The sequence below is a fragment of the Oncorhynchus clarkii genome, chromosome 4, assembly GCF_045791955.1.
Source record: "Oncorhynchus clarkii lewisi isolate Uvic-CL-2024 chromosome 4, UVic_Ocla_1.0, whole genome shotgun sequence".
In the NCBI taxonomy this organism is placed as follows: Eukaryota; Metazoa; Chordata; class Actinopteri; order Salmoniformes; family Salmonidae; genus Oncorhynchus; species Oncorhynchus clarkii.
In genome coordinates, this window is record NC_092150.1 from 46,413,950 (window position 1) to 46,430,707 (window position 16,758).

Here is a 16,758-nt window from a genome sequence, read left to right on the forward strand (position 1 = left end):
CAAACATAACGTTTTGCATTGTTGCCAAAAAGTTCAATTTTGGTTTCATCTGACCAGAGCACCTTCTTCCACATGTTTGGTGTGTCTCCCAGGTGGCTTGTGGCAAACTTTAAACGACACTTTTTATGGATATCTTTAAGAAATGGCTTTCTTCTTGCCACTCTTCCATAAAGGCCAGATTTGTGCAATATACGACTGATTGTTGTCCTATGGACAGAGTCTCCCACCTCAGCTGTAGATCTCTGCAGTTCATCCAGAGTGATCATGGGCCTCTTGGCTGCATCTCTGATCAGTCTTCTCCTTGTATGAGCTGAAAGTTTAGAGGGACGGCCAGGTCTTGGTAGATTTGCAGTGGTCTGATACTCCGTCCATTTCAATATTATCGCTTGCACAGTGCTCCTTGGGATGTTTAAAGCTTGGGAAATCTTTTTGTATCCAAATCCGGCTTTAAACTTCTTCACAACAGTATCTCGGACCTGCCTGGTGTGTTCCTTGTTCTTCATGATGCTCTCTGCGCTTTTGACGGACCTCTGAGACTATCACAGTGCAGGTGCATTTATACGGAGACTTGATTACACACAGGTGGATTGTATTTATCATCATTAGTCATTTAGGTCAACATTGGATCATTCAGAGATCCTCACTGAACTTCTGGAGAGAGTTTGCTGCACTGAAAGTAAAGGGGCTGAATAATTTTGTACGCCCAATTTTTCAGTTTTTGATTTGTTAAAAAAGTTTGAAATATCCAATAAATGTCGTTCCACTTCATGATTGTGTCCCACTTGTTGTTGATTCTTCACAAAAAAATACAGTTTTATATCTTTATGTTTGAAGCCTGAAATGTGGCAAAAGGTCGCAAAGTTCAAGGGGGCCGAATACTTTCGCAAGGCACTGTACCTGTAAGGTCACTCAAGCGAGGAGTGATTTTCAAACACAGATTGAACCACAAAGATCTATTGGTAGATGGGTAAAAAATGTAAAAGCAGACATTGAATATTACTTTGAGCAAGGTTAAGTTATAAATTACACTTTGGATGGTGTATCAATACACCTAGTCACTACAAAGATACTGGCGTCCTTCCTAACTCACTTGTTGGAGAGGAAGGAAACCGCTCAGAGATTTCACCATGAGGCCGAAGGTGACTTTAAAACAGACACTGGGAGATTAATTCACATTTCAGCAGGACAATAACCTAAAACACAAGGCCAAATCTACACTGGAATTGATTACCAAGACAGTGAATGTTCCTGAGTGGCCGAGTTAAATCTGCTTGAAAATCTATGGCAAGACCTGAAAATAGTTGTCTAGTATTGATCAACAACCAATTTGACTGAGCTTGAAGAATTTTGAAAATAATAAATGGGCAAATGTTGCACAGCCAAGGTGGAAAGCTTTTAGAAACTCACCCAGAAAGACTCAGCTGTAATCACTGCCAAAGCTGATTCAACTCAGGGGGTTGAATATTTATCTAATCCAGATACAATATATTAGTGTTTTATTTTTCATATATATATATATATTTTACAAATGTTAGAATTTTTCTTCCATTTTGACATTACAGTAATATGTGTTGGTCATTGACAAAAAAAGACAATTACATCTATTTTAATCCACCTTGTAACACAACAAAATGTGGGAAAAGTCAAGGGGTGTGAATACTTTCTGAAGGCACTGTATAATCCCATAGGATTACAGTTTGACATCCATCTCAACACACACAGACAAACACCCAGGGGAGTGACTCACAGACACATTTGGGGCTGCGGTCACTCCACTTGGGGGTGCCTGTATCCCGTCCATGGCAGGAGATCTGACCAGGGCCCTCCAGCTGGTAACCCTGGTTACAGGAGAAGCGCACCACTGTTCCAACAGCAAATCCAGACTCTGGGCGTACCGAACGTGCTCCGTTCACCACCTCCCCCGGATCAGGACACTGCTGGACTGCGGACGATAAGGGTATACAAGACATGATCTAATATTTGTATATATTGTTTTATCTACCCTGGTACTACAGATGAAACAGCGCTAAATGAGTGAACTCCGGCACACTTATTTTCTGATATGTAGATGATTGTCCATTGTCCCTGAATAAACCCATACAGAAATCTAATGCATTATAATATACACTGAGTATAAAAAACATTAGGAACACCTGCTCTTTCCATGACCAGTCATGATCCCTTACTGATGTCACCAGTTAAAACAATTGAGACATGGATTGTGTATGTGTGCCATTCAGAGGGTGAATGTGCAAGACAAAAGATTTAAGTGCCTTTGAACGGGGTATCAACTAGACGCACCGGTTTGAGTGTATCAAGAACTTCGACGCTGCTTGGAATAATTGTCCTCCACTCAAAGGACATCCAGCCAACTTGACACAACTGTGGGAAGCAGAGGAGGTTGGTGGCACATTAATTGGGGAGGGTGGACTTGTGGTAACGGCTGAAGCGGAATGAGTGGAATGGTATCAAATACATCAAACACATGGTTTTCATGTGTTTGACGTTATTCCATTTGCTCCATTCCAGACATTATTATGAGCCGTCCTCCCCTCAGCAGCCTCCTGTGGTGGGAAGCATTGGGGTCAACATGGGCCAGCATCCCTGTGGAACGCTTTCGACACCTTGTAGAGTCCATGCCCGGACGAACTGATGCTGTTCTGAGGGCCAAAAGGGGTGCAACTCAATATTAGGAAGGTGTTCCTAATGTTTTGTACACTCAGTGTATGTACATACAGTATATGAGGGGGAAAATATATTTATTTACATATACTGTATTTCCAGAATATATTTATGAAATATATAGCTTGAGCAAATCATAACATAAAAAATAATATGTTAATTAAATATATTTTGGTGACACATGTATCATGCTGAATTGTAATGTTGAGTCTATTGTTCTCTGAAAATCAGACATTTTCTGTCCAAAAATGATGCAGAAAAATGTATCCATGCTTATGTTACTTCTAGATTAGACTACTGCAATACTCTACTTTCCGGCTACCGGGTTTAGCACTAAATAAACTTCAGTTAGTGCTGAATACGACTGTTAGAATCCTGACTAGAACCAAAAATGTGATCATATTACTCCAGTGCTAGCCTCCCTACACTGGCTTCCTGTTAAGGCAATGGCTGATTTCAAGGTTTTACTGCTAACCTACAAATCATTACATTGGCTTGCTCCTACCTATCTCTCTGATTTGGTCCTGCCGTACATACCTACACATACGCTATGGTCACAAGACGCAGGCTTCCTAATTGTCCCTGGAATTTCTAAGCAAACAGCTGGAGGCAGGGCTTTCTCCTATAGAGCTCAATTTCTATGGAATGGTCTGCCTACCCATGTGAGAGACGCAGACTCGGTCTCAACCTTTAAGTCTTTATTGAAGACTCATCTCTTCAGTAGGTCCTATGATTGAATGTAGTCTGGCCCAGGTGTGTGAAGGTGAACGGAAAGACACTGGAGCAACGAACCGCCCTTGCTGTCTCTGCCTGGCCGGTTCCTCTCTCTCCACTGGGATTCTCTGCCTCTAACCCTATTACAGGGACTGAGTCACTGGCTTACTGGTGCTCTTCCATGCCGTCCCTTGGAGGGGTGCGTCACTTGAGTGGGCTGAGTCACTGACGTGGTCTTCCTGTCTGGGTTGGCGCCCCCCCTTGGGTTGTGCCGTGGCGGAGATCTTTGTGGGCTATACTCTGCCTTATCTCAGGATGGTAAATTGGTGGTTGAAGATATCCCTCTAGTGGTGTGGGGGCTGTTCTTTGGCAAAGTGGGTGGGGTTATATCCTGCCTGTTTGGCCCTGTCCAGGGGTATCATCGGATGGGGCCACAGTGTCTCCTGACCCCTCCTGTCTCAGCCTCCAGTATTTATGCTGCAGTAGTTTATGTCTCGGGGGGCTAGGATCAGTCTGTTATATCTGGAGTATTTCTCCTGTCTTATCCAGTGTCATGTGTGAATTTAAGTATGCTCTCTCTAATTCTCTCTCTCTTTCTAACTCTCACTCGGAGGACCTGAGCCCTAGGACCATGCCTCAGGATTACCTGGCATGATGACTCCTTGTTGTCCCCAGTCCACCTGGCCATGCTGCTGCTCCAGTTTCAACTGTTCTGCCTGCGGCTATGGAACCCTGACCTGTTCACTGTGATTACTATTATTTGACCATGCTGGTAATTTATGAACATTTGAACATCTTGGCCATGTTCTGTTATAATCTACACCAAGCACAGCCAGAAGAGGACTGGCCACCCCTCATAGCCTGGTTCCTCTCTAGGTTTCTTACTAGGTTTTGGCCTTACTAGGGAGTTTTTCCTAGCCACCGTGCTATATATATCAGCAGATATATCAGATATATCAGCTGATGTAAGAAGGGCTACATTTGATGATTTGATGATTAAAAGTTCATGTGACTAAACAGTAGCTAAGAAGTCTCCCTAAGAGGGACTTGACATGTTGAATGCAGCAAGCTGTCTGCATACCCCACAAGATAGGCCACAACAGGTCTTTTCACAAGTCTGGAACACACTATGGGAGGTGCACAGTACTGCATAGAGCCATGGCTGCATTGAACTCTATTCCACTTCAGCTAACTGATGCAAGCTGTAGAATCAGATAACAAAAAAAACAGATATAAATACACCTTATGGAACATCAGGGACTGCACAGACACAGACACAGGCATACAAATTCACATACACATGCTAACACTCGCACTCTACACACACATACACATGGGTTTTGTATTGTAGATATGTGGTAGTATAGTGGCCTGAGGGCACACACTTAATGTGTTATGAAATGTAACGTTATGTAATGTAATATTTTTTATTGTACATAACTGCCTTATTGTTGCCGGACCCCAGGAAGAGTAGCTGCTGTCCTTTTTAAAATTTTGTTCATTCTCTTTTAAACATCCATTAGTTTAAAATTCATTGCTCAGTTATCAGAGGTGGGACCAAGTTACTATTGTTCGAGTCACAAGCAAGTCTCAAGTCGAGTCCCAAGTAGAATGGGTCAAGACTCGAGTGAAGTCCAAGCTGTGCATTCTAAGACCAAGTCAAGTCTAGTCGAGTCACAAGTTTTCAAGTCAAGTCTCAAGTCAAGTGAAAAATAAATCTAAACATGCAACGACTTGTTCAACTACAAATCTTTGTCTATTTATTGAGGCCACCAGACAGCCCCTTTCATTAGTTTGTCTACATTTACATGTATTTGTTTACACATTTTGATTAGCCTATGTAATTGTGACCATGTAGCAGTAGTAAGGGCATGAAATCAGCAGAAGGCAAGGCAGGTTGACGTGCTCAGTGTGTAGATTTATTTGCAATAAACGGTATGGGGATGGAATGATGAAGAAACGTTTGCAATTATTGCTGTATTAGATGGATTTAAACAAGAGAAATAAAACATTCTCCATTGGCGGTAGTTTGGAGAGCACAACTGAAGAGCCGTGCCTATGGTGCCACAATAAGAATACATTTTAAACAAATTCCAAATGCAAGCTTCATATGTAAATGATCAATTTCAAGCAATTGTTACATACCAAAATACCAGTTTGCCTATGCTAGTAATTGTTGCCCCATTGCTGATGAGCTTGCAAAACAAACAGTTCATATTCTTGATCACCAACATTTTTTGGAGCTGCATATGTATTTATTATGGCAATCCTGTCTTCCTATAATTTGACATTTGCTCTGCACCAGATCCTATAGCTGTACAGCAAATCAGCAATCTGTTCGCTAGCGAACAGGTGCTAGCTCACCTGTTCGCTAGCTCACCTGTTCGCTAGCTCTGTGATGATTGACAGTTTGCTGGTCCAATCATCGAGCCGAGTGTGCATTTAACTAGCCAATCTGCTGCAGGTTTTTTTGCATGGGCGCTGCTTCGGCTACTGTCTCTGGCTGCGGTTAGAGTGAGCGTGACACCTCTTACATAGTCTCTGTGCCACAAAATTAGCGACAAAACATTACAAAACCATCTTTTGGATGGGATGTTAAATTGGTGTCCTGACTCTATGTGGTCACAAAAGGTCCCAAATTATATATATTTTTTATTTGACAAAACATTGAGCCCATAGAAACTTCTAGAGCCAATAATAAATAACAAGGTTTTGAAGTGTCTCTCCTATAGATGAGATGAGAAAAAATTAAACAAAATTGGTCACGTTATTCGTGAAACACTTTACCCCCCATTACCCTTTAACTATTTTTACAGCCCGGTACTGGGTTACCTACAGACGCTTCCCCTGAAGCTTGTGTGCGTTGTAAAGCAGAACAACCCTTCTTGTTCATGAGTCTCCCCTTTCGATATTGGTGATTTCTTGTCCAGATCCTATCGTGTGTAGAAAAAGGACACTTTCACAAGACCCATGTTAAGAAACGGTAAGTCGAGCATAAACACACAAGGAGCAAAATGATGTCACTGGGTGTGTCAATCAACTCTACACCCTAAGGTCAACAGCACCACTGTGTTCACATTTATCTCGTGTAAATGTTGTAGCTTCATAAAAATATTAAATAAATATAATTTATTTGGGAAATATTCAGTCTGTGCTCTTTTCGTCGTTAGCAAGGGCTGTTAATACTTTCTGAAGGCATATCTCTCCCTCTCGCTCCCTCTCTCAGGACCTGAGCCCTAGGTATATGCCTCAGGACTACCTGGCCTGATGACTCCTGGCTGTCCCTAGTCCACCTGATCGTGCTGCTGCTCCAGTTTCAACTGTTCTGCCTGCGGCTATGGAACCCTGACCTGTTACCTTGTACCTCACCTGTTGTTTTTGACCCTCTCTCTCTCCCTCCCCCTCGCTCTTTCTACCGCACCTGCTTTCTCCACCTCTGAATGCTCAGCTATGAAAAGCCAACTGACATTTACTCCTGAGGTGCTGACCTGTTGCACCCTCTACAACCACTGATTATTATTTGACCCTGTTGGTCATCTATGAACATTTGATCATCTTGAAGAACGATCTCGCCTTAATGGCCATGTACTCTTATAATCTCCAGATGGCACTGCCAGGTTTGGTGAGGTTTAAATCCTAAGCAACATGCCTATTCATTGTTTAAAGTATAATAGTAGGTCAAAGCTGTGTGCTGGAAAATCTTGGTAGAGCTAGCATTGTAGTGCTCGTGACTTGACTTTCTTTTTCGGTTTCAGACCAATGACCAAAAACATATTTTTTTATTTTTCATATAGAGTATTTGAACCCATGTCAACCACCCTGCTCCACTCATGGCTAAAGCCAGTTTGAGAAACTTGCTAGCAAACTGTTGCACTATGAAACAAAATAGTGCACTCTGAACCACAAAATGTATTTGCTAGACAATAGTGTTGTTGGACAAAGCAAGGAAATTAAACTTCAAAACGTAATACCATTTTATTGGAATTTGCAGCTGTTGTTTGTACAGTAAGTAATGATCCTTAAATGGAAGGTTGCACAATACAGTGCATTCGGAAAGTATTCAGACAACCTTGACTTTTTCCACATTTTGTTACGTTACAGCCTTATTCTAAAATTGATTAAATCGTTTTTCCAATCATCAATCTACACACAATATCCCATCACGACAAAGCAAAAACAGGTTTTTAGATTTGTAACGTTTTTTTTTGCAAGTGTATTGAAAATAAAAAGCTGAAATATCACATTTACGTACATGAGTATTAAGACCCTTTACTCAGTACATTGTTGAAACACCTTTGGCAGCGATTACAGCTTTGAGTCTTCTTGGGTATGAACATTTGCCCCAGTCTGAGGTCCTGAGCGCTCTTGAGCAGGTTTTCATCAAGGATGTCTCTGTACTTTTCTCTGTTCATCTTTCCCTTGATCCTGACTGCCGCTGAAAAACAAACCCACAGCATGATGCTGCCACCAGAATGCTTCACCGAAAGGATGGTATTGGCCAGGTGATGAGCGTTAGACATGGCTATCAGGCCAAAAGGTCAATCTTGGTTTCATCAGACCAGAGAATCTTGTTTATCATGGTCTGAGGGTCCTTTAGGTGCCTTTTGGCAAACTCCAAGCGGGCTGTCATGTGCCTTTTACTGAGGCTTCTTTCTGGCCACTCTACCAAAAAGGCCTGACTGGTGGAGATCTGCAGACATGGTTGTCCTTCTGGAAGGTTCTCCCATCTCCACAGAAGCACTCTGGAGCTATGTCAGAGTGACCATCTTGGTCACTTCCCTGACCAAGGCCCTTCTCCCCCGAATCCTCAGTTTGGCTGGGCGGCCAGCTCCAGGAAGAGTCTTGGTGGTTCCAAACTTCTTCCATTTAAGAATGATGGAGAAAACTGTGTTCGCGGGGAACTTCAATGCTGCAGACATTTTTTGGTACCCTTCCCCAGATCTGTGCCTCGACACAATCCTGCCTCAGAGCTCTACGGACAATTCCTTCGACCTCATGGCTTGGTTTTTGCTCTGACATGCACTGTCAACTGTGGGACCTTATATAGACAGGTGTGTGCATTTCCAAATCATGTTCAATCAATTGAATTTACCACAGGTGGACTCCAATCAAGTTGTAGAAACATCTCAAGGATGATCAAAGGAAACAGGATGCACCTGAGCTCAATTTCAATGGTCTGAATACTTATGAATACTTATGTAAATAAGGTATTTCTAAAACTAAGTACAGGTTGATCTATAGACTGCATAAAAATAACTGATGATTTAAGCATATGTACTTTGGATGGTGCATTTGTATTATGTATTTATTATGCCAAAGTAGCAGCTACTCTTCCTGGGGTCCAGCAAAATTGAGGCAGTTTATACAATTGAGGCCCCTACTCCACCACTACCACATATCTACAGTACTAGATCCATGTGTGAGTATAGTGCGTATGTTATTGTATGAGTTTGTGTGTGTGTGTGTATGCATGTGTCTGTGCCAATGTTTGTGTTGCTTCACAGTCCCCGCTGTTCCATAAGGTGTTTTTTATATGTTTTTTAAATCTAATTTTACTGCTTGCGTCAGTTTCTTGATGTGGAATGGAGTTCCATGTAGTCATGGCTCTATGTAGTACTGTGTGCCTCCCACAGTCTGTTCTGGACTTGAGGACTGTGAAGAGACCTCTTGTGGCATGTATTGTCGGATATGCATGGGTGTCTGAGCTGTGTGCCAGTAGCTTAGACAGAGAGCTCGGTGCATTCAACATTCAACCTCTCATAAATAAAAGTATTCATGAAGTCAATCTCTCCTCCACTTTCAGCCAGGAGAGATTGACAGGCATATTATCAATATTAGCTCTCTGTGTACATCCAAGGGTCATCCGTGCTGCCCTGTTCGGGGCCAATTGCAATTTTCCCAAGTCCCTCTTTGTGGCACCTGACCACACGACTTAACAGTAGTCCATATGCAACAAAATCAGGGCCTGTAGGACCTGCCTTGTTGATAGTGTTAAGAATGCAGAGCAGTGCTTTATTATGGACAGACTTCTCCCCATCTTAGCTACTGTGGTATCGATATGTTTTGACCATGACAGTTTACAATCCAGGGTAATTCCAAGCAGTTTAGTCACCTCAACTTGCTCGATTTCCACATTATTCATTACAAGATGTAGTTGAGGTTTAGGGTTTAGTAATTGTCCCAAATACAATGCTTTTAGTTTTGGAAATATTTAGGACTAACTTATTCCTTGCTAGTCATTCCGAAACTGCAGCTCTTTGCTAAGTGTTGCAGTCATTTCATTCACTGTAGTAGCTGACGTGTTGAGTGATCCACATACATAAACACACTGGCCTTGCTCAAAGCCAGTGGCATGTTGTTAGTATAGCAATGGGCCTAAAGAGCTACCCTGGGGAATTCCTGCTTCTACCTGGATTATGCTTGAGAGGCTTCCATTAAAGAACACTCTCTGTGTTCTGTTAAACAAGTAATTCTTTATCCACATTATAGCAGGGGGAGTAAAGTCATAACATATATGTTTTTCCAGCAGCAGACTATGATAGATAATGTCAAAAGCTGCACTGAAGTCTAACAAGACAGCTAACAGGACAGCCCTCACGTTCATTTTATCATCAATTTCTCTCAGCCAATCATCAGTCATTTGTGTAAGTGCTGTGCTTGTTGAGTGTCCTTCCCTATAAGCATGCTGACATTATCTTGTCAATTTGTTTACTGTAAAATAGCATTTTTGGGCCTATCACAAAGGGGAGTTAGAACACGGATCTACTGGTAGTCTGAACGGTGGCACAAATTGACTATATTTTCGTAAAGTAATGGAGGTGTGAATGTCTGAGGAACAAGGCTGCAGGAAGAAGGCTGCAGCTCGAAAATGAGGGAGCACTGGGAGAAAAAAGCCTGGCAGGTTCCGGAATCTCCAGCGTGGCGCTCCGGTGGAGGTAAGTGGGGTTCTCGGCACACTGGCGTAGGCTGGGAGATTACGGGTGTGACCCGCTGCTCAGTGCGGAATTGCTCCAGCAAAGTATTGTACGCCTGATCATGGCGCTCTGCCAGGGTATGGAGTCCCTCCATAAGACATTGAAGTAACTCTTCGTGTCTTCCAATGGTGGCTTCTTGCAGGGAGACAGCATTGGGGAGCGGGTCTGAGTCTGCTGGGTCAGTCATAGCCAGTTCGTATTATCACGATTTAGGGAAGTCCCAGATGCAGACAGTGTCGAAGTAACAAAAGTTTATTACCAGAACAGGGGGCACACAAAACGACAGATCAAGGGCAGGCAAAGGTCAGTAATCCAGATAAGAGGCCAAAAGGTACAGAACTGCAGGCAGGCTCATGGTCAGGGCTTGCAGAATGGTCAAAACCGGGAAAACTAGAAAACAGGAACTAGAAACACACAGGAGCAAGGGGAAAACCGCTGGTAGGCTTGACAAACAAAATGAACTGGCAACAGGCAAACAGAGGACACAGGTATAAATGCACTAGGGATAATGGGGAAGATGGGCAACACCTGGAGGGGGGTAGAGACAAGCACAAAGACAATTGCAACAGATCAGGGTGTGACAAGTACAGCCACTATTTTAAAAAGTCAAATGCATTCGTGAATTCAATCGCTTAACATGCTGACCAGACCGGACACGTCGCGTGCGTGAGCGCCGCAAAATACATTTAGAAATCCATGTTATTCAATTACTGCACACACACTGCTTGCGTGCGCCAATGAGTGTCTGCGTTGCCAAGGGCTAAAATATAAGTCATTCCTATTTCTGACGCAGATCACGCTGAAAGTCCTGCCTCTCCCATCTCCTCATTGGTTTATAGAAGCAGGTACCCACGTGCCATCTCCTCATTGGTTATACCCACGTGAGTGATTGAAAGACAAAATGTTTTGCCGGTCGTGGTAAACGTGTAAGTTAGATGCCAATCACCATATAAGTTCAAAGATGAAAAAGCCTGGAAGGAGGAGCGATGACTAGAAACGATTCGGCTAGCTAATTAACGTTAGCTAGCAAGTGCAAGCTACCTAGCTAAATTGCCATACACGTTTAATTGTTTTCGACCTGTCCCCAAATTAATGTCATTGGTTCAGAGTTTGTTTTGATATTTTAACCTGCGTGTTGTGATCGCGTTTGGTGTGGGGGAGGCAAAATAAATTCATGCACGATAGTGCACGCGCGCAGCCGGTTTGGGTTCCGTGTTAGCCGACATGTTGCGTTTTATTCATTGAGACTTTAACGGTATTAATATATGTTTGCAAGGCATATCACTTCTTCCATCTCTTTGCATAGCCCACCAAATGCACTGTTTTCTAACCACATCTGTATTGATCCATAACGAATTACTATGGGAATAAATATCCCTGAATGACAGAAATATTGGAATAAAGTAGGCTAATGAAGGCAACAAATTGTTGCTTACTGAAACACCCAAAGTCATCCAATTGTTATAATAGGATTTGAAGTAATATCCTATCTGTGTGTGGTCAACTACTGTAGCACCGATCGTTGAAGTTGGAGACTTTTATCTCCCTCACCAACTTTAAACATCTGCTATCTGAGCAGCTAACCGATCGCTGCAGCTGTACATAGTCCATCGGTAAATAGCCCACCCAATTTACCTACCTCATCCCCATACTGTTTATATTTATTTACTTTTCTGCTCTTTTGCACACCAGTATCTCTACCTGCACATGACCATCTGACCATTTATCACTCCAGTGTTAATCTGCTAAATTGTAATTATTCGCCTACATGCCGTTTGCACACAATGTATATAGACTATTTTTTTTCCTACTGTGTTATTGGCTTGTTTATTGTTTACTCCATGTGTAACTCTGTGTTGTCTGTTCACACTGCTATGCCTTATCTTGGCCAGGTCGCAGTTGTAAATGAGAACCTGTTCTCAACTAGCCTACCTGGTTAAATAAAGGTGAAATAAATAAAATAAAAAGAATAAAAAACAGTCAAATGCTGTTCATTTATTGTTTAATTATTTGGTTTTATAACTAAAATGCTTGACTGTATTTTAAGACTTGGATGACTTGCATGTTGTGTGATGACATGCACAAATGAATGAATGATTGAATGATTGATATACTGTATATTGAAGTAGGCCATTATGCCAATAAATAAGTTAAGCTAAAACAGCCACAGTAAACAGGATTTAGGCCTAGAGCTCCATGTCATTTCAATAACTTCACTTCTCAAAGATGCCCTCTGGTGGTCAAACTAGCATTAATGACAACAATGGCTGACAGTAAAATAATATGATTTCATGCACTCTAATGTGCCTTACATTTATGCAGCACTCTGCAAGCTGTGCTGTAGTATGACGCAACTTTTAAAGGAAGAACCACTGTACTATTGCCCAACAACAGAGTTTTTTTGTTATCGATGTTCAATGTCTACTATGATGGTAAAAGTCTCTTGATTTTGTGCAACAGCACGAGAAATGCAGATGTGCTGAACTGCTAATAAGTGATGTGTTTCAAGGCTGCTAGTGGTTAGCAGGACTATGCTAAAAGCCTACACACCCATAAGTGATACATTTTTTGCTGATACAGAATAAAGAAATCACAGGATATGGTCAGATGATAAGTTGGTTTATTCAGTGCCAATGAGGACTCGGTATGATGTGGGTCTTTACCGTCTTATGTGGACAGTGGCTCACTCCTGCTGTGTATTCACTCGTGTGTTATTCTCTTGACATCACTTTTACAACATGACATGTCAAATTCGGATAAATGTAAATTTCTCCCAAAATACAAATGTAAAGTGATATGTCATATTGGGACTTTTAATTGGAAACATGATCAGAATGTTTACCAGCAACCTATTTCTGCAATCTTCACTTTCAGTGTCTGAAAGGACCTAAGGCTCTATTAAATTTAGCCAACATCTGCATAGTGGTTGTTTGGGCGGCGTCGGAGGTGGAACTGTGTTAGAGCTGTCAAATCTACAAACGTCTCCTGGCCGTATACCTAACGCAGACATTGCCATTGGCTGCTCAGAGTCGCATTAAGAGTAATCCCATATAGCCTTGCTTACAAGTTCGAACACTGGAATAATATATAACATTCTCATGATTTCGTTTAATGATTTTTAATTTGAGTGTCTTTATTTCTATGTAGCTTACACTTTCTCTTTCTGAACTTCGAACGCGAGTGGGACAGATCTGGCTTCATGACAATTATCAAGTGCAGCTGCTCACTTATTTAAAAACGCCAATGCAGTTCCATCTCCAACACCACCAAAACAGCTATTGCGGGTGTCGGCTATCGCCAGTTAACGGTAGATCTGATTGAATCTAAGCCTTACTCAACCTCTAAGATGTATGCTCAGTCAGTGATCTGCAACGGAGCAAAATGTTGGAAGTTCGGGTTGTGTTCCCCTGCTCAGGTGTTGCGTAGCATCGACCAATTGTTGCATACCACATTGACTGTGCCGATTGCTATAACATATGATCTGGCATGAGTCAGCAATGTCGTCGGGCAGGAACACACTTTAGCTCACCTTTGATGCAGGTGGGTGGGCTGTTGCTCCAGGAAAGATCCCATTGGCAAGTGATGATGTCAGAGCCACTGATGTCATACCCCGGCTGGCACTGATAGGTCAACACACTTCCCCTCACAGGAGAGGTGTGGGAGGAGCTAATCCAGCCAAATTCGATTTGAGGGAGGGCAGGGCAGGTGTCATTAGGCTCTACCTCTGGATGTGAAAGAAGTTTATGTCATTAGATGTAGGATAAACCAAGTGCTTGTTCAGAACATTCAGATTGAAAAATAATCGTGTAGAACACACAATTGAGGTAGAATACGTAAATCGTCTTGTCTGTTAATATTATGTCTACAAAGTTATTAACATATTGCCTCACTGAATACACACCAGGAAAATGTAAATATTGTATTTGTGTGATGTTATGTATGGGCAATCAATGTTCTGCATATCATGTCCTTTATGTGAATGTAATGTCCTGTATGTAAAAGTCCTGTATGTGTACGTACCACGGTAGTGAATAAGGAACCCCTGGCTTAGAATAAAGGAGGAATCGTCAGGGTCACTCTGGAACTGAATAGTGACCTCAGAACCACCTGACACGACCTGGAAACGCTCTCGTGACCCCAGGTACTGGCCAATCACATGGGACATGAGGTCGTGACCATCGAATATGGTGAGAACGTCATTGTGGCGGATATTCAAACTTTGAGGGAGACAAAATACATGAAGAGAGGAAAACAACTTTCACAGTGTCACTTCAAATGGAATCATAAAATATATATTCTCACAATCATTGTCATTTCTAATCCTTACAAAAAAACTTCAATGGAAGCATCACATAATTTTTAAAATGTATGTCAGTCACAGTTGAAGCGCACCCATTATAATCAATGAGACTCGCTACACCAGCCACGGAAGCAGTCATCAGTGAAGCGACGAAATGCAAGGTTCACATTGTTCAACCTTTGTTTTATGCTTTAAGTATATTCCTTTCAAAACATGCACAAACATACTTATTTTGAGTTCTCTCTCCATCATATACCTCCGGTGTAGTGGTGAAAAAACAACTATGCAAAGGGAGCGTCCATGTTATGCAGTGAGGTTTCAGAGGCAAAAGAGGCAATTCAGAGGTTTCAGAGGCAATTCCCTCTCCCAAATGCTCCAGCCACAGCTTCAAAGACCAAAATAATGCCTTTTGGGTGTTGGAGAGGCCAAACTCACATCTGGATGTCCAGTTCGATGCGCTTCTCCTCATTACCATGGATCTGCCACACACAGTCCTGCCCCTTGGAGTAGCTCTGGGGCCAATCAGGGGACAGAACAGTGCTGGAGGGATCGGTCAACTCCCCCCCACACAAAGCTGAGAGAGAGAGTGGGAGTTAGGGGCGGAAGATAGAAAGCAAGATAGGGAAGGGGGGGTGAAAAAGTTATTGTAACATTAACTGTATTATTATCTTTTTTTTGTTTAGTGAATGAAAGGGGCTTTACAAACACATTATCATAAAGAAATGGTAGTATTCAATAGTATTACCTTTACACACAGGCTCACTCTCATTCCAGTGTGGATCACTTGGGTCTACACACTCAATGACCCCGGAGCCCTGCTCCATGACGAAGCCTGGGGAGCAGGAGAAGATGACTGTGGTGCCCAACGGAAAGGTGATGTCACTGCTGCTGAAATTCCCATGGGGCAAGTAGGGCTCATAACAGTGTTCCCCGTCAAAGGCTGAGAGAAAGCGAGAGAGAACGAGAGAGAGAGATAAAATAGTGTGCACATGTGAATATGAGGAGAGAAAGAGAGAGAAGTAGGATAAAGCATAATATAAGATGAACTAATTTAATATATATATAATATAAGATGACCCCATTTAGTCGACTGGTCGATTGTTTGGTCTATCGACTGTTGGTCGACCGAGATTTCTTTTTTTATGGTGCACAAGACACCTGTTTGATTCCCGCCTGTATCATTGGACTAATCCATTGCGGAGGCCACGGCAATGGCACAGTCCATCACTCTAAGACATGTGATACTGAAATTGTATTTATGGTTATATTATGTAAAAAAGAATAGTGTAAAAAAGAATAAAGCTAATATTATTAGTGTATTAAAATATGTGCATAATAGCAAAAAGAACAATGCGGCAGAGGCAGCAGCAGCAGAGAGGAGGAAACAGCCCTTGCCCTATTCAGAAGGGGGTGGTCGGGTAATGTAATTATGTGCACAAGCACAAAACCATATCTGTAATTTTTGTCCCGTCCGAATCTGCCATGTCAGTAACTTGTACATGGCAGGAGAGTAATTTCAGCCAGAATAACCAACTGCTTTTTTTGGCAAACTCCAGGGTCCTCTGATAATACCAGTCCCTGTGTTTTGAGAGAAATATCTGAGTTTGACAGGTGTTGCTCACGGTTTGAGCAAGAAAACAATGACTGATTCAATAAATTGAACGAAGTGCTGCGCATAGCCTAGTATTTACCATCAAGAATTATTCAGACCCCTTGACTTTTTCCACATTTTGTTATGTTACAGCTTTATTCTAAAATTAATTAAAAAATTGTATCCCCCCTCATCAATCTACACACAATACCCCATAATGACTAAGCAAAACATTTTTTTGGTGCAAATGTATATTTAAGAAAAAGGGAAATATTACATTTACATAAGTATTCAGACCCTTTCCTCAGTACTTTGTTGAAGCACCTTTGGCAGCGATTACAGCCTTGAGTCTTCTTGGGTATAATGCTACAAGATTACCTGTATTTGGGGAGTTTCTCCCATTCTTCTCTGTTGTTCCTCGCAAGTGCTGTCAGGTTGGATGGGGAGCGTCGCTACACAGCTATTTTCTCTCCAGAGATGTTCGATTGGTTCAAGTC

The 16,758-nt window shown here is 42.1% G+C and overlaps 1 protein-coding gene across 1 annotated transcript in view; it reads right to left on the reverse strand.

Annotated features, from left to right (window-relative positions):
* The window catches only part of LOC139406893 (seizure protein 6 homolog), an 81,731-nt gene that overhangs the window by 5,100 nt on the left and 59,873 nt on the right, over positions 1-16,758 (reverse strand). Inside the window, exons 9-13 of the mRNA XM_071150028.1 lie at positions 15,416-15,610; positions 15,106-15,244; positions 14,391-14,587; positions 13,900-14,094; positions 1,748-1,942 (exon numbers count right to left, since the gene is read on the reverse strand). Of these exons, the coding sequence (XP_071006129.1) occupies positions 1,748-1,942; positions 13,900-14,094; positions 14,391-14,587; positions 15,106-15,244; positions 15,416-15,610 (921 nt within the window). The remainder of the gene's footprint in view (positions 1-1,747; positions 1,943-13,899; positions 14,095-14,390; positions 14,588-15,105; positions 15,245-15,415; positions 15,611-16,758) is intronic.